General features: G+C 45.6%; 3 protein-coding genes across 10 annotated transcripts in view; all 3 read right to left on the minus strand.

Moving 5' to 3' along the window:
• Nucleotides 1-756: 756 nt before the first annotated feature.
• Nucleotides 757-4,677, minus strand: TMEM25 (transmembrane protein 25). 4 transcript variants are annotated; one of them, XM_004385663.2, is made up of 9 exons: nucleotides 4,535-4,677; nucleotides 3,953-4,049; nucleotides 3,381-3,683; nucleotides 2,614-2,901; nucleotides 2,282-2,413; nucleotides 1,932-1,962; nucleotides 1,682-1,782; nucleotides 1,459-1,548; nucleotides 757-1,311 (listed from the first exon to the last, which is right to left on the minus strand). In XM_004385663.2, the coding sequence occupies exons 2-9, from the start codon at nucleotides 4,020-4,022 to the stop codon at nucleotides 1,238-1,240; spliced, it is 1,089 nt and encodes a 362-aa protein (XP_004385720.1). In that variant the 5' UTR covers nucleotides 4,023-4,049; nucleotides 4,535-4,677; the 3' UTR covers nucleotides 757-1,237. The 4 variants fall into 4 exon arrangements, with proteins under 4 accessions (XP_004385720.1, XP_004385722.1, XP_012413639.1 ...); XM_004385665.2 differs by lacking the exon at nucleotides 2,282-2,413 and having other exon boundaries at nucleotides 3,953-4,046; XM_012558185.2 differs by lacking the exon at nucleotides 2,614-2,901.
• Nucleotides 4,678-4,852: 175 nt separating this feature from the next.
• TTC36 (tetratricopeptide repeat domain 36) lies at nucleotides 4,853-10,595 on the minus strand. The gene is made up of 3 exons (XM_004385666.2): nucleotides 10,003-10,595; nucleotides 7,692-7,880; nucleotides 4,853-5,161 (listed from the first exon to the last, which is right to left on the minus strand). Exons 1-3 carry the CDS (start codon nucleotides 10,115-10,117, stop codon nucleotides 4,899-4,901), a joined length of 567 nt encoding a protein of 188 aa, XP_004385723.1. The 5' UTR covers nucleotides 10,118-10,595; the 3' UTR covers nucleotides 4,853-4,898.
• A 696-nt stretch (nucleotides 10,596-11,291) lies between these two features.
• KMT2A (lysine methyltransferase 2A) overlaps nucleotides 11,292-26,668 on the minus strand; it is a 75,170-nt gene continuing 59,793 nt past the window's right edge. For all 5 annotated transcript variants that reach the window (XM_004385667.1, XM_012558175.1, XM_023739937.1 and 2 more), the window contains 7 exons: nucleotides 25,882-26,052; nucleotides 24,373-24,447; nucleotides 18,236-18,410; nucleotides 17,968-18,075; nucleotides 17,286-17,369; nucleotides 16,740-16,869; nucleotides 11,292-16,247 (listed from right to left, as the gene is read on the minus strand). In XM_004385667.1, coding sequence (XP_004385724.1) covers nucleotides 15,972-16,247; nucleotides 16,740-16,869; nucleotides 17,286-17,369; nucleotides 17,968-18,075; nucleotides 18,236-18,410; nucleotides 24,373-24,447; nucleotides 25,882-26,052 — 1,019 coding nt within the window. In that variant the 3' untranslated portion in view covers nucleotides 11,292-15,971. The remainder of the gene's footprint in view (nucleotides 16,248-16,739; nucleotides 16,870-17,285; nucleotides 17,370-17,967; nucleotides 18,076-18,235; nucleotides 18,411-24,372; nucleotides 24,448-25,881; nucleotides 26,053-26,668) is intronic.

Raw genomic sequence — 26,668 nt, forward strand, 5'->3', positions numbered from 1 at the left:
TGCTCAGCACTGTCCGAGGCAGTAACATGGGAAAATTACAAAACAAGTTATCAACAAGGGAAGGATATACTCTGCACTATATTAATGTGCAATCATTTCCATGTTGCCTTTTAAAGTGTTCTTAGATCATTTTGGAGTATGTGGTCTCCCCTTTTCTCCATGTCCCCCTAAAGCTTCTGGCACTGTCAAACCGTGTGCCTACTGACCATCTGCTAGAGGAGAGACAGCAGGGCAGGAAGACAGGCTTCCTGCTGGTGGGGCAGCTAAGGTTGGCAGGGCTGGGCCCCGTTGGTGGGGGGGAGGGTGCATGTTGAGAGGGCAACCATCAACTTGAGGGCTCAGGGCACTCACAGTGAATCCTATGAAGGTCAGACTTGGGGGAAGTCACAAAGAGGGCCCTGGGTTCCTTGTCACCCGCTCCCCCAGGGGATGTGCTTAAAGTGCTAACACTGCAGGAAAATGCTGCATAGCCATGTGCTGGGTCCCACCAGACTTCTCTCCTCCCCAACTTGTGCTAATACCAGGTGCTGGCACCGCTAGGAGTCAGGCCAGTGAGGAAGTCTAGTGCCCAGTGAAGAGGTGGAGAAAGTCCAGTGTATAATCTATAATGCCCACAAGGAGACAGGGGCAGAAGGGGCAGAGAAGGGCACAGAAGTATGCAGCAGAAGGGACTAGTTTGTGCTTGGCCAGTGCCCCTGGGCCAGGGGTTGGTTCCTATGCAAAGAGCAGTTTATCCTATACAGCTAGCAAGGCCCTAAACTTTCCCTGAGGGAAGGAAGCTGCATAGTATGGGAGGGAAATCCAAGACATGCAGGACCCTCCTGTCCCCCAACCAGGCATGCTCCTGTGCCCACTGGACAAGGTGCAGAGGAGTGCCAGGGTGGGGTACAGAGCAGGCCCAAGCAAAAAAGGCCATGCCACACTTAGATGCTGGGTGACATGTGAGCACACCTGGTCAAAGAGTTCCACGTGCCTGGCACAGTCATCCCCTGCAAAGGCCAACTCACATTAGAATGAGGGACTTAGGTCTTGCAAACGATGCCTGTGCCCCTGAGGGTCAGATCCTAGTGAAACTCATCGTGGGGATGACATAGAGGGCACCCCAGCCAGGAAGGCAAGCCAAAGTGGCTGTGGCGTGGCCTCTTCCTACTGGCAACAAGGCCAGGTAGAGGGTGCCTTGGAGAAGAAGTAGGAGGGTAGCCAGGGACCAAGAGGGCATCTGTGCCTGGCCCTCCCCTCACAGCCAGATCTCATCACTGCTCACACTGGACACTCGGTAGATATAGCCCAGCATCGGGAGACGGATGAAGCCTGCCGGATCAGAGATGCCCAGGGTCTCAGTGACCCTCATTCCTTGGAAGTTGAGAGACCCTTCTCTGCCCCGGGGGACTCGGAGGACTTTGGCACAAGCACAGGGCTGGGGAGCAGAGGAGGAGGGCAGCAGGCCTTGCCCGGTACCTCGGCTGGTGAGGAGGCCGCCAGGCTCAGGGTCCAGAAGCTCAGGCCGGCTGTTGGGCCGAGCCATCTGCCGGTCTGCTGGTTTCCCTGCTGGGTGACAAAGGGGGTGCTGTCCAGGACAAGGAGTGAGCCTGACCACACCTAGGCCCTCCTAAGCACCGAGGCTGTCTTCTCAGAAGCAGCTCTGCGAGAGCAGGGACAATTGGCAGGGTCCCAAGTGTACCTCTGGAATCCAGAGTGAGGTCGTTGAGTTGCAGGTTGGATGGGAGGGACATGTTCTCCCGTGGCAGGTGCACGTTGCTGAGTTTCCGGTTGTTGGAGTCGCTGCACAAAACATACAGGCTTGGCTATCCCCTGGCGCCAGCAGGCACAGCTTCCTGCTTTGGGGCATTCTCCAGACCTCCCAGAAGCCCCAGGTTCCCCTTGGGGCCTGCATTTCAGTCCTGTCCATCCACCCAGTCTCAGGGACTTACCTGGAGATCAGAGATGGGCGCCGGGAGGGGCCTAAGGACAAAGAAACCATGTCACTGACCCTTACTGTGCCCACCCACTCTGGCACTGTCCCATGCCCCTTCTGACCCAGGACTCTCAGACAAGGGTCTCTCCAATGCTCAGCGCTGACCCTGGGACCAGAGACTGACTTCCCATTGCCCGGCCCTGTTCCCTGTATGCATGTTGTTTCACCCATGTCCAGATGGAAGCCCTCTGCAACCTGTCAGCGACAATCTGCTCTGCCCAACTCCACTCGCTGCCCTTGCTGCCCACCCCTTGCCCTGCTCACCCCCCCTCAGCTACCCTCTGTCCCCAAGAGCCTCGGCCCTACCTTTGGTCTTCCTCTCTTTCCTGCAGACCAGGCAGGCCACCAAGGTGCTGAACCCCACCAAGGTACCCAGGGCAAGCCCTCCAGCCACAACGATGCCCAGCAGTGGCACTTCCACTCGCGTGGCCAGGAGCCCTGCAGGTCATCCCTTGGTTAGATCCCAAGCAGGCAGTGTCCCCAACCCCAAGATGACACAGGCACCACTCTGTCCTCTTTGCCCAAGGTGGCTGTGGACAGCTTACCCACAAGACTCACTGAAAGGGTAAACCTCCCATTCTTACTGTGACCCTGTGCCCACCTGAGGCACGGCTATGCCAGCTGCTGGCGGTGCTCACCTGGGGCTGGAAGGGAGGCACTGGTGACACCCACATCATTGGTGGCCACCACCGAAAGGTTGTGCGCCAGGTTGTGGAGTTGCAGCTGCACGGTGTGATTGGTGAGCCAGGGGTAGTTCTGGGTGTCCAGCACCAGGAAGTCAGAGGCGTTGACAGTCACCGGCCCATCCTGGTCGATCCAGGTAACATTGGCAGGAGGGTTGGCACTCACCAGAGCAAAAAGGACAACCAGGAGGCCTGCCTGAGTTTCCTGGTACTTGGCCCCAACCTGGGCAATCTCTGGTTTAACTGGTACAAAGCAGAAGCCAACATGCTTTCACCACAGCCCCTCATACTACTCCCCTTTCTTCCCAAACCCAGAAGGGAGCCTGGGGCCTGGACCTCTCCTCAGAGGTGCACTGGGAAGCAGGACGACTGGGTCTGCCAGAGCGACAGCATTTCATAGTGACCAAGAGTGTGGACACTAGAGCCAGAATGTCTGAATTCGAATCATGGCTCTGCCACTTACCAGCTGTATGACCTCGGGCACATAGCTTAATCTCTTTGTGTCTCAGTTTTCTCATTTGTAAAATGGGAAGTAACAGCAGTAATAACCTCATAGGTTATGGTGAGGGTTAAGACAGTCAATATTTGCAAAGCGCTTAGAAAGTACCTGGCACATAGTATGTGCTCATCGTTTGTTAAATGTCCCACTGGGCCACTTACCCAGTGGCTGCTGGGGTCCCCAGGCAGAGAACCTTTCTCCCTGCCCGCCTCAGGGCACTCACATTGCACATTGAGGATGACAGAGGCGTTGGCTGACCGGCCACTGCCCAGGTCCTGCAAGGAGCAGTTGAGCTCATGCTGGGCCCTCTGGGCAGTGACAGTGAAGGTGCTTGTGCCTCCAGAGAAGGCCTCCCTGCCCAGTCTTGAGGTGCCGGCCTCCTGCAGTTGTCCATCCAGGTACCAGGCCAGCCGGGGGGCACCATGCCCCCCAGTCACCCGGCAAGTGAAGGTGTGGTGCTCATTCTCTCGAAGTGCCCGCTCAGCCCAGGTCTGACCATCAATTCGTGGTGCCAACTCCCCCCAACCTGGAACACAGCAGGGGGCCTCTGAGAAGGGCTAGGGGAGGGGTGGTACTATGCTGTGACCAGGATGAGGTCCCATTACAGAGGCAGCAGGGCAAGAGACACAGTTTGCTGACCAGGGACTGGCTGGGCCTTGGGTAGGTGGGCGAGGGGAACCTGGCTCTGGAGCCTGGGGCCTGGAGTGGGTACCCACACCAAAGGTGCAGGAAAGGAGGGGAGAGAGGGTGCTTGATCCCTAGAAGTGCTTGGCCAAGGGATGAACAGGGGTGTACCTGAGCTCAGAAGGGCGGGCAGGAGCAGCAGTATGTGCAGGAGGGTAGCTGAGCCTGGAGGCAGTACCATGGTGGCCCTAGCCTGGGCGCCAGGCTGCTGAGAGAAGGGGCGGGCCTTGGTGTCGGCGCAGGTTGAGAGCAGGTGGGAGTATGAGACTTCTCCAAGAATTTACTCTCCAGAAACGAAAAGAACCGTGCACGGGAACACAGACCCAGAGAGACGAAGGTAGACACGAACAAAGCCCAAAACCTGGGCACCCTGCAGAAGCAGAACCGCGCACTGACTCCCCAAGGGGCAGGCACAAACCCACAGAGACACAGAGAAAATGCGTAACCACGCAGCCAGACCCAGACACAAACACACACTTAGTGTACGCGTGCCGCCTCCCCCAAAAGCACCGTCCCTCCCCCGACCCCGGCCTCTCTCCTGTCCCACTCCCCCTTCCCTCTGCCTGACTACGCCCCCTCCCCAGTCCTTTAGGTCGCTCTGGTGAGTTTGTGTCGAAGAGGAGGGGAGCGGTGACGCGGGTCGCCGCAGCACCTGTGGCCCAACCCCGCCTCCAGGAGCCCGGAGTCGCTCACCTGGCTCGCTCCCCGAGGGCAGCCCGAGCAACTGCTCAGGTCTGATAGGCACCGCAGTCTGCTGCAGAGGCCCGGACTGTGCCAGGCAGGGCCAATCAATGACCGACCCGCGGGCCCGATGTGCCCCTCCCCCAGGGCAGGTGGGCGGCAGGTCGGCTCACCACCCCCGCCCGGACGGGTCCTCATCACGGGCGGAGGGCCGCCCACGCAGGGTACACCTGTGTACCTTCCACTTGCGAGGCTGGCGCTGGGGCCCCCCGTGCGTGGGCGCCGGGGCTGGACGCAAAAACAGGCAGAGTCGGGAGAGGTGCCAGCAGCTTTATTGGTTTGGGACCGCCCACTCCGCCTGCGCCCGCCATCGCGCTCAGAGCGGGTTGCCGGTGCCGCGCAGCTGCCTCATCATGTCGGCCAGCATGCGATTGCACAGCGCGGCATAGGGGTTGAGCAGCACCAGCTGGCGCCTCGCGAAGGGGCTGCCCAGCCGCGCCGCACGCTCGAAGTCTCTGCGGGCGTCGTCGTGCCGGCCCTGCAGCCGCGCCAGGAGCCCGCGCTGCACGAAGCCCTGGCGGGCTGCGCGGCCCCGCCCGCCGCTCAGCGCCACGGCGCGCTCCAGGTCCTCCAAGGCGCCTGCGGGGCGGACGGGCGGGCGTTAGCGCAGAGCCTCCCGCCCACCTGTGGCTGCGGAGTCGCTGAGGCCGAGCGGAGACAAGAATCCATAGTCATAATTGCGGCAGGTGGGCTGGGGCTTTTACTGCACATGCGCTGACATTTGATCCTAGAGTTAGGTATTATTATTCCCGTTACACAGATGAAGACTGGAAGAGCTGGGAAGCCTTGCTCTGGCCTGCACAACCAGTTAGTGGCCGAGCTGGGACTAAAGTCCAGGTCCTTCCTTGTTCCTGGTATTTTCCCACTACCTAATAACCGAAGCCTGGCGATCTACTTCTAAAACAATTGGCCAGTGAAAACCCTATGAATAGGAGCACAGGGTCGCTATGAGTAGCAACGACTCAGCACCCAATGACAATAACCAAAAAGGAGCCCTGACGGCTCAGTGGTTAAGCGTTGAGCTGCTAACCATAATGTTGGCGGTTGGAACCCACACCCACCCGGCAGCTACATGAGAGTAAGACCTGGTGATCTGCGCCCCTAAAGATTACAGCCTAGAAACCCTATGGGGCAGTTATACTCTGTCACATGGAGTCGCTATAGTCGAAATCGACTCCATGACACCTAACAACAACAATGCACCAAAACATGAAGATTGTGGGGAGGATTTTGCGTGGCCAGGTTAATGAACCTGGCATATAGCAGACAATTTGTTCCACATGTAAGTCATTAAGCACCTACCATGTGGCAGGTGACTGTATCTGAATCCCAAGTTCCAAAAAAAATAGTTAACTGCATAAACTATTTCTTACAATAAAGTCATTTCTCATTCTTTTGCTTTGTAGGGTTTTTCTCCCATTATCTGCTTTAAAACAGCTCGTCTCTCATCTGTTTCCTGGATTTCATTCCTCATTCTTTATCTCCACCATCTAAATCATTTTGTATCTAATTTCTTTTGAAGGAGGTGTGGAGCCAGAACAGGCTTGCACCGTTTTTTGTTTTTATCGTCCTCATAAAATAGTAGTGTTGGGCCTCAGAACTCTGAAGTCGGAAGCTCGCAGCAGCCAGCGAGCGTCTGTGAGGTTGACCAGGCTGCATTTCTTCTTGGCTCTGCCTCAATTCACTCCTATTCTCTAGTCTTCTAAAGAGACCGGCAAGGTGCTTGGGGAGCTCCAGCACCCTCCTGCAGCAAGACTAGTCTTCCTGTCCTGTCTGTGTGGTTTGATCCCCAGACAGTGGAGACATTCTCTGATTGCAGGGTCCTTGTTCTCCCTCAAAGGGAAGGTGTGGGAGAATGGAAGTCCTCTTCAGGTAGAATTGCCTCTGCACCTCTTGGGTTTCGGCTTGCAGGCCGTCCCCAGAGGCCCCTATGGCCCTACCCTGGACAAGCCTGGAAAAGGGAGCATCAAGGGTTCCCCATTGTTCCCAGAATCGGGTCTAAACTCCCCAGCCTAGCACCGAGGGCCCTGGAGCAGCACCTCCACCGCAGCTAATAGTAACAATTAGTAGTTCCCCACCAGGCCTCCATGGTTTACACCTTTGCATCAACCTGGACTCTGGCCTCCAGCATGGCCCCTCTGTCCCCTTGGCCTCCTCCAGCTAGAGTAACCTGAATACAGCAAGTTTGATCCATTCACACTCCCCAGTTAAAAACCTTTGGTGATTCCCCATGTTTTCAAGATACAGTCCGATCTTGGCCTGACATTCCCAGGTCTTCACCATCTGGCCCCTGCCTACCTCTCCAGGCTCTGCTTTCCATCCTTCCACCACTCCCTGGAGATCTGAAGTCCCCCTACCTCTTTATGCCTTCTGGGCTCTGCAGGCTGTAACTTCTCCCACTCCCACCCCTAATCCAGCTCACTCCTACTCATCCTTCAAAACTCACTCTTCAGGAGCAAGTCCCATGATGAGCCCTGTCCCTCTCTCATTAGGCTAGTATTATAATGCTGGGTCTGTCCTACCTCCTAGATGTGAGCTCCTGGAGGAGCAGTATCATGGGGGGATTAAGAGCACACATTCTGGAGCCCCACCTCCTGGGCTCAAATCCCAGCTCTTCTACTTCTTGCTGTGTGATAGTGGGCGAGCTACTTAACTCTCCATGCTTCAGTTTCTCATCTGTAAAACGGGAATAATAATAGTACATACCTTTTATGGTTGTCAGAATTAAATGAGTTGTTCAGCTTATATGTAAAGCTTATATGCTTAGCCCAGTGCCCAGCACACAATAAATGTTCTATAAATGCTAGCTATAAATAGCATATCTCTTACCTTTGTGACTTCAGCACCTAGTCCATTGTCACATAGTAGGCTCTCAATAAACGTTTGTTAAGTGAATAAATGGAATGTAATCTCTTCTGACTTTCACAATAGCCCCATGAGGCTAACAGGGCTCGTGATAGATCTTCTATTTTATAGATAAGAACACAGGCTTCAGGAGGTTTGAGTGACAGCACCCCCCCGCCCCAACGCCCCAGCCCCACAACCACTTCTTCTCTGGTCTGTGCGTGCCAGGTCATTCTGCACAAGCTCCAGAGTGTCTCCCCCTCACCTGCCACGTCTCCCTGTAGTCGCCGGGCCTGGGCTCGGTTGTTGTAGGCAGAGGCCCTCTCAGGCAGGAGGCAGATGGCTTGGCCAAACCTTTCCAGGGCTGTGCTGAGGTCCCCAGCCTCTGCTGCCATCACCCCCTGGAGCTCCAGGGCCTTGGACTGCTCCAGCTGTTCTCGAGGGAAAATTCCGTCTGTGCCAGGGAGGGATCCAGGAAGGGACAGGTGTGAGCTTGGGAGCAAGAAGGAAAAGCCACCTCAGGGTGCTGGTGCAGTGTTTGGGGCAGGAGGGACTGAGGTCATCAAGGATGGGAGCTAGCATTGCCCAAGTGCCAACAGGACCAGGGAAAGGGACCTTGGTTGGTTCCCCACTGCCAAGAGAATGAAGCTCAGACTCTGTAGCCTGTGTTCCTGGTACTCTTTCCTTCCATTTCTGTAGCCTTATTTCTCACTTCCCTGTTCCAATCAGAAATGTCTACTCATTTCCCAAACATACACACATGCCTTCCCATCACTAACTTCACCTACTCTGCCCCTCCCTCTCTCCACTTGGCTAAATCGTTGTCCTCCTCCAAACCCCTTCTCAATTCCCAACTCTGCCATGATGACAATTTATCATCTGCACTCTCCCTCAGTCACCTTGCCAACCACTGTTGGCCATCTTCCTGTGTAGTCTGGATATGTGATCTGGGCTCTAGCTCTCAGTGAGCTATCTTCTTCCTGAGGGAAGGAGTTTGTACTACACATCACTCCATCTCTAGCACCTAGTACGGTAGCTCATAGTAGAGCCTCAATATTTATTGATAAAATAGCAAAAAGGGGGCAAAGTGGAATCTAAACTTTTAAAAGAAGTGCAGAGGCAGTTGTTCATGGAGGCAATTAGCCATGCATTCCATTTCCTCCTCCTATTCCTGACTCTCCTTCTTCCTTTGCTGCTCCAAGCAAATAGAGACGAAACATTGTACCTTGGATGTACTGCCCCCTTTGCCATGAGACCAGAAGAACCGTATGGTGCCAGGCTACCACTACTGAGCATTTTGATAAAAAATTCTATAGAAGAATTCTGATCAAAGGGGGGAAAATGCAGAACAGAATTTCAAATTTTCATGGAATCCAGACTTTCTAGAGCCATTGAGGCTGGATGAACCCCTGAAACAATTGCCCTGAGATAATCTTTAAACCTTAAACCAAAAATATCCCCTGAAGTCTTCTTTAAACCAAACAATAGTTCAGCTTAATTAGTAAAGAATGTCTGCCTTGAGCATTGTGCTCTTTTAAAGAACTATCTATATGGGGTCAAATGGACAACAGCATTTGAAAAGTTAGATAGGAAGATTAGGGGACAGTGAGTTTATGTTAATGGGGAAGGAACAATTTGGAAAAGGAGGGTGAGAATAGTTGCACAACTTGAGAAGAGTGTCATCAATGTCACTGAATTGTTCATGTAGAAATTGTTGAACTGGTGTATGTTTTGTTATTTTCAACAACAAAATAAAATATTTTAAAAAGAGAAGGGCCAGAAAGAGTATTATTTAATATTTTCCACTCCACAATTCAGCAATGTAGTTATTAGTGCCCCTATTTCATCAAAAACTTCTCCATTAGGGACCGATGGAAAAGCCTGTCTGAGTGCACTCACTTTGTGGAAGTCAGCTCAGTGCTTGGCTTGTAATAAAAACCAAACCAAACCAAACCCCTTACTGCTGAGTCAATTCTGACTCGTAGTGACACTATAGGACAGAGTAGAACTGCCCCATAGGGTTCCCAAGGCTGTAATCTTTATGGAAGCAGACTGCCCTATCTTTCTCCCGCAAAGTAGCTGGTGGGTTTGAACCACCAACCTTTTGGTTAGCTGCCGAGTATTGGTTCCTTTGGCTTGTAAAGGAGCTCAACAAATGCTGGTTCTGCTTGCTTATGTTGGAAGCTGATCAACTGAGCCACCCCTGCCCTGTTTCTGTCTTCCATCCTGTGCAGGGTGATATTCTCTGTTATGACAAAGATGTGGAGTTTAACATCCCCTCCCTACCCAACACACACAAAGTTACACTTGGATCATGGGGTCAATTAAGTGATGAGGTAATTTCAGAGGTGTTGGGGCCGAAGGACTGAGACAAACTCTGGTTTTCCCCTCTCGGCAGTGACTCTCGTCAAACCCATCGGTGCACTCAGGACTAGCCAACTTCTTTGATTTCAATCTCAATCATAACCCCAGGGTCATGGAACAAGAGGACTTATAAAGCCACCTCCCTCTGCCACCCTGGGGAGGCCAGAGGGCTAGCCTATGGGGAGAGCTACACTCCAAGGTCAAATGCTCACCTTCATCTACTTCCTCCTCTGCTTCCTCTCCCAGGTCCAACCCAGCAACATCTCCAAATGGGGTGTCAGGGTTGAAGATGGCCTGCAACACTGCCTGATCATTTGGAGTCCCCATGGTGCTCAACTTCAAAATCCAAAAAGGTGGTTTAGAATGAGAGGAGAAGAAGGAGTGTGGGACTGAGCCTCTGGCAGCTGATAGAGAGGGAGGTTCCGTTTGAGGATCTTCCTCCAATGAGCGTCTGCCATCTCTTGGCTGTAGTGTAAGCTCAACCCCTTCTGCCTGGGGTTAGTGGCCCTTACTCTGCCAGGATATTTACAAAGGTTTCTCAACTACAACCCCCACCTTAGTCCTAGGAGTAACAGAGTAAACCAACCCAATTTTGGCCTTAAGGTAGAGCAAAGAGAAATCACTCTCCAGCTTTTCCCTGCAACGCTTTTATTATATTCACAGATTGGGTGAAAACTGTTAGAAGCCACTGCTTGACCTCCGTTGGATGAAGGAGGGAGGCTATATAGATGGAAAAAGAACTATTCCTTTGTCCTCCTGACCCCTTCCTCATGTCCAGAATCAATTAGGTCCTGAACACCCATTACTGATGAGTAAACGGAGAAAATATGGTTAAAAGAGCCAGAGCGGACTACCACCAATGACCACCCTGACAGGGAACACACCAGAGTCCCTGACGGAGGAGAAAAGTGGGGTGCAGAATTCAAATTCTAGTAAAAAGACCAGACTTAATGGTCTGAGACTGGAGGGACCCCGGAAGACATGGCCCCCGGAATCTCCATTGGCCCAGAACTGAAACCATTCCCGAAGCCAACTCTTCAAACATACATTAGACTGGACTATGGGACATAAAATGATACTCGGGAAGAGAGTACATCTTAGCTTAAGTAGATACATGAGACTAAATGGGCACCTCCTGTCCAGAGGCGAGATGAGAAGGCAAAAAGGGACAGGAGCTGGTTGAATGGACACAGGAAATCCAGGGTGGAAAGGAGGAGTGTGCTGTCACAGCATAGGGAGAGCACCTAGGGTCACACAGCAATGCGTGTATAAATTTTTATATGAGAAACTGACTTGAACTGTAATCTTTCACTTAAAGGACAGTAAAAAATTAAAAAAAAGAGCCAGAGCAGAGTCCGAGGAAGGATATGGGAAATGATTTACTGATTCCGCCTTAAAATAAAGGACTGTGGAAGGTACTTTGCAGTTGGCTCCCAGGCCACCCCTCTCTCCATTTTCCACCCCAGCCCTGGCCAAAAGAAAGCTCAACCATCTGCAGCAATAAACTTGACATGTTTATTAATTAAACTATCACTTAAATAAAAAAAAGTGCATAGAAAATAAACATGTTTAAAAACTCCTTTTTTTTTTTTTTTTACAACTATGTACACTTTTTACTTTTACATTCAGTCTTTCGTAGAGAGCTTTCAGCATTATTATTTTTTGAACTATTAAAGTATTTTCCTTCATCCCTGTCACAGGGAGTTAACACTGATGGACTTTAGACATGTTTTCTTTTTTTTTTTTTTTTTTCTTTCTCTTTTTCTTTAACCAGAAGCTTGGAAGAACACAAGGAAAAAAAGAAAACAAAAGATCTGTTATACATGATAAAGTTGTCAAGAAATGTCTTATTTCTAGAAAAAGAAGCTTGTCATCTGTTGAGCTCTTGAAACAATTATTCAACTACCTGTATTTACTAAAGAGACTGTTAAAAGTTCAATAAAAGAAACACCACAAGTCTATTTTCTTGGTTGAAAGACAGAACTAGAGTACCTCAGAACAAGATACCAGGAAAGCACAGAACACAATTTTCCCCTAAATGCAGGTGGTAACCCCAACATTCATAACCAAAAAGAGAGAAACAAGGAGTACAGGTACTGACTGGCAACATTCATGGCAGAAAAAATCCAGGTGACACCATTTTCGCATTTCTCTCTGATCCTAGGAATGGACCCTCACCATTCCTTTAGGGTTTGGTTTTGCCCTAGGTCGGGAATCAGAGGAATGCCAGACTGACATTTTCCTGCCTCTACTAGCAACTGTAACACAATCCTTATCTATAGTGTTAAGAGAATTAAAAGCCATGGACTGAGCTAGGCTTTGTTACATGGTGCATTACTATATTAGTTTCTATATATATCTTATTTATATTTATTTGAAAACCAAAACAAACAAAAAAGTTGCAAGTTTTCAGAGCGTGAGACTTGACTGGTATTCATGATTCGGTACAAAACCATCTGCTCAATAACCTCGTATTGCTTTAAAATGAAGGAAATTAAACATAAAATTACACCCAGCCCTTTGCAATGACCCGCTTTTTCTTTAAAATAACAAACTTGATTTCTAATTTTTAAAAAATCCCAAATCAAACTTAAAAGTTAACATCTCACACGGTTTTGACCTTTAGTATTTTCAGATATTTGATTGAAGTCAGTCCTTTAGAAAGATACATTCATTAAAAGATTTTTTTTTTATTTTTTTGTTGTTGTTGTATTTTTTTTGTTTGTTTTTTTTTTAAATCAAGAGGGCTGCATGGTGCTCACTGCATTGGCCGGGGGGTTGACTGAGGCGAGCAGGGTGGTGGAGTGGATCCCGGCAAAGGAGTGTGGTTGAAAACTTATAGCTGCCAAGGCTTCCCCCTTAAATCTTGTTATTGGTCTAAAAACAGGAGGGGCTGTGCTGGAGGTGGTGGACCATAACGGAGGGAGCCAAGGGACCAAGTTCCGGCCACAGGTTCAGCGCCATGCAGCTAGTCTAGTTACACAGTTTTCACTGGCCACCAGGAAATGCAGCCACAACAGGTTCTAGCAGCAAAGCTAAAAGTGAGCTGGCTTTCTCACTGAGAACTGACCAGGTTTGCAGCTGTTACTCCTTAGGGATTTGGGATGCCCCTTGGGGGATTCTTGGGAATGACCCACCACAATTCCTTAGTCTGCACTACTGTGCAGAGATTCCCTTGGTCACTTTCAGAACAAACTCAGAAGTTTTGGAGATAGCTATGCCATTTTTGCCTTCTTTCCCTCTCATAGAGAAACTTTGGCCTCTCCCCCAAGTTGCTGGCAGGTATGCTGAAGTTTGGCAATGGACTCAAGGCTGAGCTATAGAGGAATCTCTCACTTCTGTGGTTGACAATTAGGGGGTAGAAAGGCAAGGCAAACCATCTGCAGCTGGCAGGAAAAGGAAGGATGTGGGATCCTCCCCTGTCCTCAGGGTTTGGGATTGGTAGAAAGAGAACGAGGAGGGGGCTCACAGTACAGCATGGCCTAGCAGGGCAGTAACTAGGTCTAGTTAGCTGAGTTTCCCCCACCCCCTGACTGGCCTTTGGGTCTTTCTCAATGTGAATTCATGACCCATCAGTGCATTAATCATTTCAGTAACAAATGCAGCTTAAGTATTTTTTTTTCTTTAAAAAAAAAGGGATAAAAGGATTTACAAAAAAACCTCACACAGTGCAATAATAAAGGGAACAAGACACTAGTGGAACCCCTAGGGCCACTGTATCTTGTTCATGCAAAAGGAGGAAGGGAGGTGAGGTCTGGGTAGAGTGCTTTTCCCCAGTCCCCTGCTGGCACTTCTCCATGATGACAAGGAAGTCTCTGCCATCCTAGCCACAGTGCTAGGCTCCCTGCATGACAGTGAAAACAGTGACAATGTTCCAGCAAAGCCACCAGACAAAGTTCTTAAGGTCATGGAAGAGAAGGGAGCCCAGGATGGAAGGCACAGCAGAGCCATGAGTCCTGGGGCAGAGTGTACTGGGCTGAGTTGTATTGCTTTGCTAGACTTCCATAGGAGTGCACTTCTTGTGGCGAGAAAAGGGTGCCCCACCCCTCTACAGGACTATACTACTCTGAAACCTTGTGGCAGAGGCAGAGAAAAATCTGCTTTATCGTTAGTGGTCAGACTGTGCTTCAGTTTCAACGGGCTGCCCCAAAAGAGGGCACAAGGAGATCAATGGGTTCTTTGCAGGTATGAGGACTTGGTGGGCAGACAGAAAGGGAGGAGGTGACCTATGAGGCAGATGGTGATGGAAAATGTCAACTTGCCATTCAACTTGTTGGTTGCTAACTCTGAAGTAGGAAAGATCAGGGAAATGTATAAGAGTACCACCTCTCACCAGTCTGGAGCTGAAGCCAGAAAAGAGAGAGAGAATGTGGGAAAGATAAGGAGAAACTGTTGTATCAAGCTACTACTATAGCCTTCTGAGGAGCTTCAATAGGGGAAGGAGGGGAGTGGCCCAGTGGAGGTGGGTGACCTTCCTTCTCCATTTATTGTCGAAAAGCAAACCCAGGAAACAGTTACTTAGGTCAACAGGGCACAAACAAGCTATACATTAAACAACAAAAAGTACACCTTCCAGGGGGAAGTTGGGCAGGAAAACCAGACTTTGTGTGTACAGCTGAATATTTTCTCCAACTTCATCCTATGAAAATAAAAAATTATTAAAAACCGATCTTCTTTTAAATTAGGATAATACCGCGGTTTAAAAAATAGCCTTGTCATAAGTGCTTCTCCCTATGAAGTGCTTCTCATAGAAAAATATACAAAATATATTTACATTTATAAAACCTTAAATAGTAAACTGTAAACAGAACAGAGTAAAATCCAATGACTTAATTTAACAGGTTCAGGACACTGTCTTGCGGGAAGGAAGAGAAGAAACATTTGATGTTGTTTTGACCACATCCTAAGGAGTAATCAGGACAGTAGTGTTATTTAATTTGCTTTATCCACGGATTTCACAAACGTGGCAGTTTCCTCAACAAAAGGTGGTCTAGTCCCCAAGTTTTGGGCCTTGAAATCTGCTTAGTGTTCTGCCTTCAACTGGACATTGACCTTTTAAAAGTTAATTCTTCCTATGTCTGAATAAGGGGAAAACGAAAGTTTAACTGTGTCCTAGCCATGGGGTCCAGAGGTCATCCTGATACTCTGGTTGTTGCATGATCCAAATCCTATTTAAATAATCTTTTTCCTCTTGTAGAAAATCATGCTACATATATTTCTTTAAAACTCTCAGTGGAGCTTTATAAAAACTTCTCCAAATTCTGTCTGGTTATGCCCAATGGCTCCTGTCCACTTCCTCACCTGGAGTGCTTACAGGCTCATGGAACTTTCTGCAGGCATGTACTATGCCCGATAGGGAGTATCCTTGAGCAGGGAGGCAATCTCCCTTAACACCCAGAAAGAAGAATGGGAAAGCAGTGGGATGAAGGACAGGGGAAATGAAGAAAGTGGGTGAAGAGAAGGAATGAGAGAAGGAAGCCGCTCCTATTATCAAGAAAGGTAATTGGCTGAGATAAGGCTCACAGGGATAAGACTCCCACTTAAAGCCCATAGGCTCAATGTTTGGTAATAGATTGGCACAACCCCAAGACAGCCTTTTGTCACCCAAGGTGCTAGGAATCCTGTCTCCCAACCAGAAGTGAATCAAGTGGGAGGATACTAGTGAAATCCACCAGATCTTCTTTGTTTGTTCAAAAGACGGCTATAGGCTGGGCCTGGCTGGCAAACTATCAGGTACCCAATCAACCCTTTTTTGGGGCCTTGCTGCCCCCTCACTTATAGTACTGGGAAAAAGGCTGACCCAAGGCTGGCAACTTCTCCCTGAGGAGATGCTCACACCAGTCCTGAGCTCAGGGCCAACCTCCCCACATAACTAACCCTCCACGGCTCCTTCCAGGCAAGTCAGCTAGGGACCCCGTTTCCCACTTTTTAACACCATACAATCAGAGGGGCCCCAGGAGAAAGCTGATCATGGATCTTTTCTTCAAGACCTCATCTCTCTCTCCAGGACTATGATCACATGTACAATGTGAATATGGGACATAAGGGAGCTTAGCCATCACAGAGGCCCCTCAACTGTGACCACACAATCCTAGAACTCCTATTTGCTGGAAAAGGCCTTCAGCACTGCTTTGGATGGCCTTGGGTCCTAGTACTCCAACACTGGGGGAGAAGAGCAGCTTTAGTTTAGGAACTTCCGGCATTTCTTGGCGCCACAGTTGCAGGGCAGCTTGTTGCTGGCATCCTCAATGGGGAACTTATAGTCGTAAGTGAGTTCCTCCCCTCGGTAGATCTTACGCATGGCAAAGATGACGATGTGCTTCTGCCCATCAATATTGATGACCCGAGAATAGCAGTTAGGCTCACAAGAGTGATTGATGAAGCGTGCAGCGTTTCCGTGCATGGTGGCATCCACTACCTCTGAGTCATCAATTCGGAACATGTAGCAACCAATGCCCTATACCAGCAGGAAAAAGGAGAACTTGTTATTCATTATAGCTCAGATTTGAGAACATCCCCCAACCTCTTTCTGATAGGACCTATAGCTGCTGATGAACGTTTCTTTTTAAAATTTCCAGATTCCTCCCAGTACAATCTTATCTTTCAAGATGGTTCTATGAAGAATCCTAGATTACAGGCGCTAGACCAGAGGTTTCTTATTGTCTATGCAGAAAGGGAAACCTAAAAATTGTGTAGCTATGTGCTTTAGATCTCAGATCCACTCAGACAAATCTTCAAAGAGTATCTTTGTCTACTAATCCTTAGAGTGGATTCTGAACTTTTACTGGACTCCCCACAGACTTCAGAGATGTTAAAATGTTAGGGGGGAGAAACATTTTTAAATCAATAGAACGCTATTTCTTCTGGGATCCAGGGATCATATTTATAGTGGATGGCCCCCTTCTATAGAAAAACAAAAGAAATGAAAGAGTGAAAGTGAGCAACTCACCTTGCTGTCATAATACTTCTCTCGCTTGTCAGTCTGGATGGAACGGATGACATTGCCTGCATACTCAATCACCATCTCACCTGCATCAATGTTCCTCTTACAGAACAGACCCCGGCCATGGATGGGAGACCTAGGACATAAAGATGGGAAAGAGATCAGCCACAAACTTTGCAAATAAAGTTAATTACGTGAATACGTGAATTAATGAATAAAATCTTCTGGTCTGTTAGTCCTCCAGGAAGGACAGACACTTGGGAGAAAAAAAGAATTTGGACCCATATGATTTGATTAAATTAACTGTTCTAGCAAATGGCCAAGGATAAAAGACTTCTCTATGCTGTAGCCCACTAGAAGTAGCAATACTGTAATGCTAATTGTGTTAAATTCCTTGTTCAACACAAGAAATTACAGGATCTCAAGACATCAGGTTCAATATACATAAAAACCTCACTTACTGCATGAGGGAGGTTGCCCAGTATTTGGTTCACTTTGATTTTGGAAAACTCCAGTAGTCTCATATAATTCTTGCCAGAATTTTAGCCATACCTGTAGACACCAACTGCCTCCTTAGAAGTCTTTTTTAAGTGCCGGAAACGCATAGGCATTGGCAGATCCATGCTAGTTGCCCTCCTAAAGAGACAAGGTATATTATTAACGAATTCTCTTCAGGAAATAATGTGTTTTCAGTCTTGGATTGAAAGTTACTAGAGACTATAACTACACTGTTCTCTTTCCTCAATTCCAAGCATAACAAGTGTCATATAAAATTAGGCCCATTTTAATATATCTATAGTACTTTCTGACCATGGGAGCCCTGGTGGCACAGTGGTTAGGAGCTCAGGCTGCTAACCAAAAGGTTGGAGTTTGAATCCACCAGCTGATCCTTGGAAACCCTATGGGGCAGAACTGACTCAGCGGCAACAGGTTTGGTTTTGGTTTTTGGTTTCTGACCATGATGACCAGGGTGGTACATCTAAAATGGACAGAGCATACTATGGTTAAAGAAAACAAATATATAGCTTATGGTTATTTGAATCTCTCCTCAATAACTTATATTTCTCTCTTATTATCAGCCAGCTACTGCTACTTCAATACAAATTATAATTTTGGTCTTCTTAAATGTTATTCAGAAAATTCTGATCCAAGCAAAACTACGCATTGCCCTGAACAGCTGGGGTAGGGGGAAGCAAAGAGGATTTCTAATGACCTCTCTCCACTCAAGGCTTACCGAGCTGACTTCAGCTGCACCTCCTCCTCTTCCTCATCATTGGGGTTATATTCAGGAGGCTGTCGATGTTTAGAAGCCAGGAAATTAAACATGTCAAATGCTGACTTCCTGGAGCCAAAAGATTAAAATGTATTTAGAGAAATGCTTTAAGAGAAGCAGTGAAGGCAGTGTTACCATAGGAAATCTCAAAGGTTACATGGGAAAATAACTGTATCACTAGACATAAACTCAGGACCCAAAGCTGCTTACAGAGAAGAATGGAACTTGCCTCAGGTGGACTTCAGCCCTGGCTGAACCATGAGGGTTCAGCGGGGGTTCATTGGCCTCCTCTGGTTTGTGGAAGCGGAATTTGTAATTCCTACAGTGCTTGGCACCAGACAGCTGCTCAATCAGGAACACAACTGCATCGTGGAGAATCCCCAGCATCCTCAAACCATTAACACCTGTAGGATCAAAAGCACAGGGGTGGTGAGGAGTGCCACCAACAGTAAACTGGATAGTATTGATGCAATGCCTGTGCTAGAGAATGGCTGCCAGAAGCTGCTCAAGGGTGACTTATATTAAATACTAGCCAGATATTAGCACTAAATAGCTATTAAAATAATGCTGATACAGATTTATCGATATGGAAAACATTATGATAAGCTAAATGAAAAAAGCAAACCACTAAACTATGGACTATTTTCTATTTGCTGAATGTACACAGAAATGTTATATGTGTTATTTCATTTCATATCAGAATGACCACATGAGGCAGGAATTACTTGCATCATTTTAAGGCGAGTAAACCTAGGCTCAGAGAATTTAAATAACATGCCCAAAGTCACAGAGCTAATGTGACAAGACTTGAGCCTTGGAACGTATGATTCCAAAAATGATCCTATTTTTTATTATGGGTAATAGAGTACTTGGGTTCTGCAATCTCATATTCACTAAAATTTAAAGGGAATGTCAGTACACTCCAACACAAAACTCTCTTTTGTGTTGTTATTGTATTAATAGTGACTGTATTGAGTAATACACTCAATAGCTGCTTTGTTTTGCTTGGTCTCATGCTATTAATGAGCACTTTTTACTGTTTCTTATTTTATAAAAATAACATTTATGTAAGTCTGCTAGCATAGACACTGAAAGACTTTCTAAAAGGATTGGCTTCTTCCATTAAATGGAGAGGGCTGAGTAACAACTGCCATACCTCTTCTGAACACTAGAAGACAGCCTATGTTCTTTGTATTTTTATTAAATAAACAACATTATTTCATTTACAAATATTGTTTACAGTATTATTAATAGATACAGAAACAATGATGGTGTCTGTTGTGGAAAGATATGTATTTCATAGGCATAATTGTGTCAGGGTCACGTATGCAATTCCGACAAGACACACAAATTGTGTTACAAAGAATATTTAGAGATGTAACCTTAGTGTCATTTGGGGAGGAACCCTGATGGTGCAGTGGTTAAGAGCTAAGCTGCTAACCAAAAAGGCTGGCAATTCGAATCCAACAGCTGCACCTTGGAAACTCAATGGGGCAGTTCTACTCTCTTCTATACTGTCGCTATCAGTTGGAATTGGCTCAATGGCAACAGGTGTATGCTATGTCTAGAAGGACATCCATATTTAAATGTTAACAATAGTTACTTCTGGGAGGTAGGACTCTCTGCACCTTTCAATTTGCTGTTATGGTTGTTTGCTTTTATTATACACACACACATATATAAAAAATATTTTACTGTGCTTTTGATGAAAGTTTACACAGCAAGTCAGGTTCCCATTTGACAATTTCTATACAAATTGTTCAGTGACATTAGTTACATTTTTCACAATGTGTCAACATTCTCTTTAATTGTGTTCTGGTTGTTACATTTCTAGGGCTCTAGTTTCCCTGCCCCCTCCTTATCTTCTCATCTTTGCTTTAGAGTAATGGTTGACCTTTTGATCTCTATAGATGATTTTTTAATGGAGCACCATACTCACAGGTAATACCCTTTATTTTGTGTGCCAATCTGCTGTTAAGCGAAAAGGTGACCTCGCTTCAAGGTTTAAAGTTTTGGGTCAAGGTTTAAAGAATACCTCAGAGGGATAGTCTTAGGGAGTCCTCTAGTCTCAACTGATGCAGTAATTCTGGACTTTTTAAGAATTTGAGTTCTGTTCCGTGTTCTTCTCCCATTCTATCAGTGTCCATCTATTGTGGCCCTGATCAGCATGGTTGGAGATGGTTGCTGGGCACCATCCAGTTCTTCTGGTGTCAGGGTAGATGAGGGTGTGGCTCATGTAGGCTATTAACCCTGTAGACTAGTTTCTTCTCTGAGACTTTGGTTTCCATCTTTCTCTTTTGCTTCTTTCAAGTAGAGACTAAAAGTCGTATCTTAAATGGTTGCTCATAAGCTGTTTTAAGACCTCAGACGCTACTCACCTCACCAGGATGCAGAACGTGAACTTTGTGAACTGTATTATGCCAACTGACTGAGTTGTCACATAAGACTAAGGTTCTAAGCCTTCAGACCCAGGAAACCAATCTCACAAGGTATTTGGTTATGTCTGAGAAGTATCTATTAACTGTGTCCTCTATGAATATATGTGTGCACACACACACACTGTACCTACCTGTACATATATATGCCTATACACATACGTATGTGACCATATACTTGTTTTTTGGTTATTGTTGGTGTTGTTGCCAAAGTATATATATCATATTTTTCAGCATAAACATCCTCTTCTCTTGTGTGCTTCTTAGTGGCATCGATTACTTTGGTCAAGCTGTGCTCATTACACTGACAATCGGTGCTCCTTTTCCCATCACTACAAATAACAAGTATTTACGATCTAGAGGGTGACTTTTATTTTTTAATTCTTCTACTTTTGGGGTAATTTTTCTTAAAAGGGGAATAGTTATTATTAGATGCCTGATTTCTATTTCATTTAGAGAATTTCTAAAGGAGATGACTTGGTTTCAGTGACGAGCAGCAAGTCACCATTGCCGTATCCAAACCCTGAGAACTGCTGCAGCCATTTGTTACCAGCCCGATGATGAAGTTTTGCCATGGATACCAAAGTGGGAAGAAGGGAAGAATCTAGGTCTCTGACAACACTGCAAATTCCTGAATCAACAAATCTTGATGCCTAGACTTTCTGTTATTTAAGATGATAAATTACCTTACTGTTTTAAATCACTTACAGTTGTGGTTTTCATAACATGAGACCAAAAGCATCAAGTGATAAGGCGGTAAGCACACAGAAGAAATGGTCAAAAAGGCTAAAGAGAAGCAGTGACTTTAAGCAGGACCTTGAAGGATGAGGAGTTTATCAAGCCAAAGGGAATTTGGGGAGCAAGAGTGAGAAGATGGAGGGAAGTAGGCCATTCCTGGGACACACACGAAGCATGGTGTGCTAACGTGAACGCACATGTAATACAAATACACTTGGGACACATGTTAAAAATTCCGATTTCTCGGCTCCAAAGCCCAGAGATTCTGATTCACATCTACAGAACATGGTTTTAGACACACTGATGGATCTAGAACACTAAATAGTGTAGTGTGGCTACAGAACAAGGAATTTTGAGGGGTGAGCAAACTGGTGAGAGCAGAGGCTAACCAGATGATCTGGCATAAGGGAGCCATAGATGGGAAACCTCAGGAGAGTAGGGATGAGTCTGCTTCTAATCAGTGATCATATCCTCGGAATTTAACATCGTGGCAAGCACACTATAGTAAATATGCACTAACAATGACTATTTAGGGATTGAAGATTTTATTCCATAATTAGTACGTAAGAGTAAGAAGCTTTTGCAGTACCTCTGTTGACACTGAGGATATGCTACAAGGAGAAGAGATGGATTCAGGGACCAGTTATAAGCTTATAGATGAGAGATTAACAAGAGCTGAGGAAGGAGAAAAAGAGAAGAGAGGAATGTGACTGGTACTTTCAGGGTAGAATCAACCAACAGTAGTGACTAATTGGATATGAATGATAAAGGAAAGGAAGGATGTCAAGAATTACTGGATTTTTTTAACCTGAGCAATGAAGGATGGTAGAACAGACGGAGGGGTTGAAAATAAAGATTAGTGAATCATCGGTTTGTAATATGAGAACATGAGGATGGCTGAGTAGAGCAAGAAGGGTAGAATCCAGGAGAACACTAACATTTTTCTTTTTTACTTATTTGTCATCTGTTCTTTTAAAAACTGATTAGTTTTATTATTATTCTTTTAATTATAAAAGTAATACATATTCATGGTAATAAAATGAAATAGTTCTGAGAAGAAAAGTTGACTATTCTAACTTCCCAGGTCCCACCACTCAGACGCAACCAATATAACATATATAATATGAAGTAGCTAAAGTGACTCATGATCATACTAAACACATACTATTTTAACCTGCTTTTTCCATTAGTTTACTTGAGACATCTTTCCAAATTCCCCTACTGATGGATATTTGGGTTGCTTCCAGTTTTTTGCTACTACAACATATGTTGTAATGAACATTCTTATACCATTTTTATGAATTGGGTGAGACTACCTATAGGATAAATTCCTAAAGTGGAATTGTTCAATGGAAGGGTATGTGATCTGAAAATTAGCTATTGCTTAACTGCTCCCTGAAATTACTGTATTAATAATTTATATATCCACTATTAATGTCAGAGTGTATCTCCTCCATCTTTATTTATATTGATTATCTCTAAATTCTGAATCTTTATTAATCAAGGTAGAAAATGTTTATGATTGTCTTAATTTGCATTTTAAAGATTGTGAGTGAGACTGAGTATCTTAACATATGTTATTGGTCATTTGTATTTTGTCAGGGATAAACTGCCTGCTGGGTTTTTGCCCTTTATTTGAAGTTAAAAAAAAATTCTGAAAAGTGTGTAACAATATAGAAAAGTACATAAGCTGTTACAATAGTCATACATGTACCTGCCACTTAATATAAACAAATGTTAATATTTGTCATATATGCTTCAAAAATGTTCCCTCTCTTCCTTCTTAAAACAGAAACATTCTAAATAAATTCCTCTAAGTACTGATCCCTTTCCCTCCACAAAAAAGAGGCTGGGAAGACCAGACAAGGTGTGGAAAAACAGAGTCAATGGAAGGTTTCTACTTTAGATTATCCACTCCTAGGTATATACCCAAGAGAAATGAGAACATACATCTATCTACACAAAACTTGTACATGAATGATCATAGCAGGATTATTCCTAACAGTCAAAAAGTAGAAACAACCCAAATGTTCATCAGCTGATGACTGGATACACAAAAATGTGGTATACTCACATGATGGAATATTATCTGGCAATAAAAAGGAATGAAGGACTGATGCATGTCACAACATGGAGGAACCTCGAAATCTGTCGTAGATCGAATTATCTCCCCCCAAAAATGTGTATGTCAATTTGACTGGGCCATGATTCCCAGTATTGTGTGGCTGTCCTCCATTATGTGATTACAATTTTACATTAAAGAGGATTAAGATGGGATCTCAACACCCTTACTAAGGTCACATCCCTGACCCAACGTAAAGGGAGTTTAACTGGGGTGTGTCCTGCACCACCTTTTACCTTATAAGAGATAAAAGGAAAGGGAAGCAAACAGAGAGGGAGGGACCTCATACCACCAAGAAAGCAGTGCCGCAAGCAGAGCGCATCCTTTTGACCTGGGGGTTCCTGCGCGGAGAAGTTCCTAGTCCAGGGGAAGATTGACGAGAAGGCCAACAGAAAGAAAGCCTTCCCCTGGAGCTGATGCCCTGAATTTGGACTTTTAGCCTACTTCACTATGAAGAAATAAACTTCTCTTTGTTAAAGCCATCTGCTTGTGGTATTTCTGTCATAGCAGCACTAGATAACTAAGATAAAAGTATTATGCTATGTGAAAGCAGCCAGTCACTAAAGACAAGTATTTTATGATTCCATTTATATAAGATGTCTAGAATAGGCAAATCCACACAGACAGAAAGATTAGTGGTTACCAGGGGCTGGGAGGTGGGGGATGAGGAATGACTGTTAACGGATGCAGGGTCTCTTTTTCAGCTGATGAAAATGTTATGCAATTATATAGTGGTGATAGTTGTGATTGCACAACTCTTTGAGCTCTAAAACCTGAATAGTATACTTTAAAAGGGTGAATTACATCTCAGCAACCCTACAGGACACAGCAGAACTGCCCAATAGGGTTTACAAGAAGCAGCTGCTGGATTTGAACTGCCAACCTTTTGGTTGCAGCCATAGCTCTTAACCACTGTGCCACCAGGGGGCTCCGCATGGTATAGGAATTATATCTCAATAATGCTGTTAAAAATCAATTAAAAAAAAGAATAAAAAGGTTGATTTTCTTTGTAGATCAACAAGTTACCACAATATTCTGAGATAGGAGTAAAATAACAGCTTCAGCTATTACCTGCAAATGAGAGTTGCTTTAGGCGGGCATTTGATCGAGCTTCCTGGACTTTATCTGTCAATGACTTCCAGGCATCTGTAAGGAAATAAAAGAAAACTATAGGCCAGAAATGTTCAAACAAACATTTCTCAATACCAATGGCCTGCACAAGTATTGTGCTTAGAATTCCCACACTATGAAGAAAGACTCTGCTAGTGCCGTTTTTTGTTGTTTTTCTTGCACCTTTAACAATATCAGTTCAGGGCATAAACAAGCAGCTGCAACAGTGCACTACCCAGCAGGGCTTTTTCTGTTGGAGAGGATATGAATGCACCCAGGCCTGAACCTTTAGAGCCATCTTTGACTCCTTCCTCTCCTTTTTGCCCCATATTCAAGCAGTTGCCAAGTCTATCCATTCTTCTTTCTTTTCTTTTCCTACTGGAAATGGGCTTTATTACCTGACGTTTCTACTGTACCAATAACATGCTCATTAGTGAGATCTCTTGCCCTCTAGTGACTCCAATGTAATCTATCTTATATGGAGTTACCACGTTAAGCTGCTTGAAATTCTGCTTTTTATTCTACTACTGAAACTTTCAAAGGCCCTCCAAAGCCTGTGCCCAATCCCTCTTCCCAATTTCCTCTTTCACTATCACAATCCTGTTATGCATTTCAATGTCATCCTCCCACCCGACACTACTCTAAACCCACCAAATTCAATCCTGTCTTTATAACTTTGCTCACATCCCTTCTTCTTAGAAAGTCCTCCCCAGTCTTCTTTGCCTAACTGAAATTCTATTATCTCCTTTAATGTCCAGCATCTTCATCGGTTTTTGGATGATTCTAGCTCACCCAACAGTGATCTTTCCTTTCTCTCAACTCCTCTAGAACTTACTCCCTACAGAACACACATGAGTCCTTCAACAGCTGATGAGCACTTACATGCTTGGATACAAAGATGGCTAAGAAAATAAAACTCTAGCCTTTATGGGAAGTTTACTGTTAAATGAGTGAGACATAAAAGTAAACAAACATTTGCAAAACAAATTTTAGCCTACAAGGGAGGAATACATCAGAGTCTAAAGGAGCAGAATGGAGGGAGTGGGGAAGCTTATCTGCCTCAGAAGGTCAGAGAAGACTTTCTAAGCTGAATCTTGAAGGATGGGCTGGAGTTCACCAGGTAAATGAAGGTAAGGAGAGCATTCCAGGCAGAAGGAACAGCATGTGTGAAGGCACAGAAGTGAGAGAATGGAAGTGTTAGAAGACTGGAGAGATAAGCCGATATCCTACCTGCTATGTGAGGGTGTGTGCAATCTTTAAAATATCACCTGTATCATTAACTTTTCATATAAATTATGGACTATTTCCTCAACACGACTATCTTCTCAAGGATAAGGAAAATGTGTAATGGTTCTAAAAGTATCTTCCATAGCACCTAGCACAAATCTGCCCACATAAATGGTTTCTAAAATATAGATCTGGCTGAAACAGGTCCTGTGCTGGTGAATCAACCTAATTGAATCCACTCACCTTCAATACTTTCAGCACAGATCTGAAAGCCATCATCACTTGAAATTTCAAACACAAGTCCTTTCTTTGGCTTTTTCTCAGCAATGCTCTCCTTCCGTTTTTGTTCTTGCTGGAGCCAAAGCATCAATGGGGAGCTGAAATTACTTTCTTCTTCTTCTACTGTTTTAGGTTCTATGAAGGACAGAAAGATAGAGGCCAAAGTGGTTGCAATAACAAATGTTTACTGAGCACCAACTATGTGTAGAGCACTTTCCATACATTATCTCTAAGCCTAATAACATTCCATTGTTGGTATTATTATTCTTATTTTACAGATAACAAAATGGAGGCTCAAGAGGTGGAACAGCTTGCCCTAGGCCATAGCTCTTGTTGTTGTTAGGGGCCGTGGAGTCAATTCTGGCTCACAGCAACCCAATGTGACAGAGTAGAAAAGCCTCATAGGGGTTTCTTGGCTGTAATCTTTATGGAAAGTACACTAACAGGTCTTTCTCCCAGGAGCCACTAGGTGGGTGGGTGGGTGAGTTGGAACTGCCAACATTTGGGTTAGCAGCCAAGCACGTAACAGTTTGTGCCACCAATGACTAAACTAGAATTGGTTTGTTTTTTATGAAGTTATGCTGTCTCTTGTAGAGTTTCTAGGTCTAGTATGATAATTTGATAGTTTTTCAGTAAGTAATTGCCCTCAGTAGGGTCAAAGCCAAAAAATAATAATTGTTACATGTATGAAGCACTTATTATATATGAGGCACTCTTCTAGGAACATCACATATAGTAACTCATTTAAATC

The sequence above is a fragment of the Trichechus manatus genome, unplaced genomic scaffold (assembly GCF_000243295.1).
Source record: "Trichechus manatus latirostris isolate Lorelei unplaced genomic scaffold, TriManLat1.0 scaffold00143, whole genome shotgun sequence".
In the NCBI taxonomy this organism is placed as follows: domain Eukaryota; kingdom Metazoa; phylum Chordata; class Mammalia; order Sirenia; family Trichechidae; genus Trichechus; species Trichechus manatus.

What these genes read in the sequence shown, in the direction of transcription:
- TMEM25 (XM_004385663.2), bottom strand. Translation starts at nt 4,022, where the DNA reads ATGGTACTGCCTCCAGGCTCAGCTACCCTCCTGCACATACTGCTGCTC. An exon ending in TGCCTCCCTTCCAGCCCCAG is followed by an intron (nt 2,414 to 2,613) that starts GTGAGCACCGCC and finishes GATGACCTGCAG; the next exon opens with GGCTCCTGGCCACGCGAGTG. An exon ending in GAAAGAGAGGAAGACCAAAG is followed by an intron (nt 1,963 to 2,281) that starts GTAGGGCCGAGG and finishes CTTTGTCCTTAG; the next exon opens with GCCCCTCCCGGCGCCCATCT.
- TTC36 (XM_004385666.2), bottom strand. Translation starts at nt 10,117, where the DNA reads ATGGGGACTCCAAATGATCAGGCAGTGTTGCAGGCCATCTTCAACCCT. An exon ending in AGAGGAGGAAGTAGATGAAG is followed by an intron (nt 7,881 to 10,002) that starts GTGAGCATTTGA and finishes TCCCTGGCACAG; the next exon opens with ACGGAATTTTCCCTCGAGAA. An exon ending in ACTACAGGGAGACGTGGCAG is followed by an intron (nt 5,162 to 7,691) that starts GTGAGGGGGAGA and finishes TCCGCCCCGCAG; the next exon opens with GCGCCTTGGAGGACCTGGAG.